The sequence below is a fragment of the Gavialis gangeticus genome, unplaced genomic scaffold (assembly GCF_001723915.1).
Source record: "Gavialis gangeticus isolate Ggan-Ray unplaced genomic scaffold, GavGan_comp1, whole genome shotgun sequence".
In the NCBI taxonomy this organism is placed as follows: domain Eukaryota; kingdom Metazoa; phylum Chordata; order Crocodylia; family Gavialidae; genus Gavialis; species Gavialis gangeticus.
The window spans coordinates 6882547-6885731 of record NW_017729018.1 but is presented as its reverse complement, the minus strand read 5'-3'; the positions used below and the strand labels follow the sequence as shown (position 1 = coordinate 6885731).

General features: G+C 49.9%; 1 protein-coding gene across 2 annotated transcripts in view; it reads left to right on the top strand.

The window, feature by feature from the left end:
- Positions 1-2922, top strand: part of CUNH19orf35 (chromosome unknown C19orf35 homolog) — a 15150-nt gene extending 12228 nt beyond the window's left edge. For both annotated transcript variants that reach the window (XM_019513344.1, XM_019513343.1), the window contains one exon: positions 866-2922. In XM_019513344.1, coding sequence (XP_019368889.1) covers positions 866-1864 — 999 coding nt within the window. In that variant the 3' untranslated portion in view covers positions 1865-2922. The remainder of the gene's footprint in view (positions 1-865) is intronic.
- Positions 2923-3185: the final 263 nt, after the last annotated feature.

The window sequence follows — 3185 nt, the reverse complement described above, 5'->3', positions numbered from 1 at the left end:
CTTGGGAGGTCACATCTAGTCCAACCCTTTCTCTATTACTGTAGTCAGCATTGTGATCTCCATCACACTCCATCTTCAGGGTTTCTGGAACCTACTGTTCCAGCCAGGGCTTTGTCTTCCTTTATTAATAATTGCAGTAATATCTCACGGGTGCCAGGTGCTCTATGAATGGCTAGTGAGACACTGCTCAGGCTCCAAAGAGCTTCCAGGCTTAACCAGGCGAAATGTAACAGGGAGAGGAAGCAGATATATGGGGCTGGGGAGGGTGGATGGAGTGACTGTAGCAAAAAGCAAAGCTTTGGTAGATGTGACGTGCACGGCGAGCGGTTTGCATGTTTGCTAATGGATGAGCAGATCAGGAGCAGTGATCTCAGCTTGCCACCTGCCTCGCCACTAAGTAATAGTGCTCTGCATACATCAAGCTAGCAGTGAGGCTTAACCATGGATTCAGAGAATCAGATAGTGGCTGTAAATGCACCGAGTTCCCCCTGGATTAGAGAGAAACAGCTGATCAAGGCACCCTGCACGTTAGCCCTAAATTCTGCAACGAGGCTCCCCCTACCACATCCAGCAAAGTGGGGGTCACACAGTGATGTTAAGTGATTGCACTACTGCACTGGCCGGTGGGACTCTGTAAGACTTCGTTCTAGCAGCATCGTCTCCCTGCACAGTCCCACGTCCCCTAGACCACGTTCCCTGCCTGTGACAGGGAAAGCAAACTTGCAGAAACAAGAGCACCCAGGACTTGGTCAATGAGCTCAGCCCAGCCAAATAGCAGAGGTCAGAGAGGAAAGGGCAGACAGCTCCGATTTTGTTTTCTTCACCCTGCTCCACTGATGGCACGTTGATGTTTCTTCCCTGACAGGTCCATAAATGCTACCCCTGCAGTCTCTCCATACAGACTTCCCTTGGGGTGCACTTCAATATTCAGCAGGTGTTTGGCCACTTCATCGATTCTCTCCCTAAGGATGTCACGCCCGCAAAAAGCCCTCAAAAGCTGGGCCAGTTCTGTCCTAATGAACAGGAGGAAGATGCATGTACCAGTAGCTCCCCCAGTGTCTCACCTCACCTTGCCCAGGTGGTCATCTCTCCCGAGATTCCTTACCAAACTCTGGCCGATTTTGTGACGAAATCTCAACATCTGCACAGCTCTAGCCCTGGTCACTACGAACGCCTGGCTTGCCTCCTCCTCCTGCAGCTGTGCACTGGGCTTGAGTATCTCAAGAAGCAAGAAGTTCTTCACTACAACATCTGCCCAGAGAACCTGCTCTTGGTGCACTGTCCATTTCCTCCCCAGGGCCAGCAGGACAGAGATCGGGCCCCGGAGTTGCTACTTCCAAGGTTACTCATCAGCAATTTCTCCAAAACTGTAGGAAAAAGAAGACCTGCACTTCAGACTCAAGAATCAGATCGGGTCCAAAATACAGATGAGCTCCAAGTAGTCCTCTTAATCTATGAGATCTTGCATGCAGCCGACTCCTTGGAGAAGGCTTCAGGGCTCCGGAGGGATGACCTGCCCGCCATCCCAGCCCTGTCTGTCTATTCGCAAGGGCTCCAGCAGCTGGCCACCCTGCTTCTCCATCCGGACCGCCACAGGAGAGTGTCTCTCCAGCAAGCGAAGAACGTTCTGCAGATCTTGCTGTGGGGGCCACGCCAGGAGCTTTTTGCCAGGAACCCAATGACAGACGTCTTGCTCCAGAACTGGATTGACATTAAGAGGACACTGCTGCTGCTGAAGTTTGCAGAAAAGTTGACAGAGGCAGAGGTGACGCTGAGTCTGGAGGAGTGGCTGTGCTGTCAGTACTTGAAAGAGGTCACCGCATATACCCTACACCCAGTGGTCAGGATCCTGTACGCAGTATAAAGCCAGGTAGCATTTAAAGACCCCTCAAGACCAACAGAAAGGGTCAACACCTTGCACCTCGGTTATGAAATACGTGGATTTACTGGGCTGAAAGGCACATTGCAGGCCTTCAATTCTTCTAAAGAGACACTGAGCAGCAATTAGCTGGTGGGAGGAGAAGGGGTCGTTAGACATACGGCACTACCGTGCTGCCTACTGTGAAGTGTCTACAATGCCTTGACTAAAACTAGAGGGACCTTGGGTCAGGCTGGTGCTCTGTATCATCCCTCCGGGAAGCAATTGGGCTACCTGTTCCTAGCCCACAGACACAATGCGCTGCCTGGGTAACTCGCCCACAGCCTCCCTTCCCTAAGGAGTCCCGTCCTACTCCTGTTGACTGGTGACGGAGAACGCCCAGATCTTTAATATCTGCACTGGGATCTTCGGCCTGCATTTCTTCTCCCTCTGGGTCCCATTCCTGTGACTCTAGTGAACTGCTCCCCGCAGCTCAGGACTCTTGCACTGTATTTTTACCCTTGCTGTAAGCTCCTTCAGCCAATTTTCAGTCTAGGACAAAGGAGCCTGAACCCAGTTCACTGCAGTTGCACAAAATATTTTGCCCCTGAGCCAAGTTTTCAAGTGTTTACTCGCTTCCTAACTCAGAGTAAGGGTTTTTTGCATTTAGACACAAAATCTTCCTTGAAACAAAAATATTCCCCTGCATACTGGTTCTTTAATTTTGTTAATCTAAAGAGAGAGATTCGTTTGTCTGACGGGTTACATGATTAAGGAGAAATACGATTCATCCGACAGACCCATTCTCCTTGGAAACAATTTGTTGCATAGTCATTAACATAAATAATAGTGCACCAGTAGTCACGTAGCTGAACAGCGTCAATAAACCTAGAATCCTGCTGAATCTTAAGTACTGCCCATTTACGATCTTTCTTTTTACAGCGTTATGAAGCCAGAAGATATGTTCAGGGGGAAATAAAGAGCTAAGCTTCACTGCTCTGTAGTGATTAGTCATAATGGATAAGAGAGTGCAATAAATAGTGCGAGTCAGTTTATGGCTGCTGTACGTGGAGCTCACCACTGCAATCAGGTCTCTGGATGTTCATTAAGTACCACGGGGCTGAAAAAGCAACAGCATTTGCAGATCAACCTCTGCATCCCAACCTACACTGAACCAGGACCCCAGAGACCTGTATTTGGACTCCCTGGGCTCTGTTGTCTGCAGCGTGATCTAGGTGCTGTCCTCTATGGTGCTGAACTTTGTAAGACTTTAAGCAGAGCTCAGGCTCCCAAGCAGTCAGCAGCAGCTACAGTCGGGGGGGGGGGG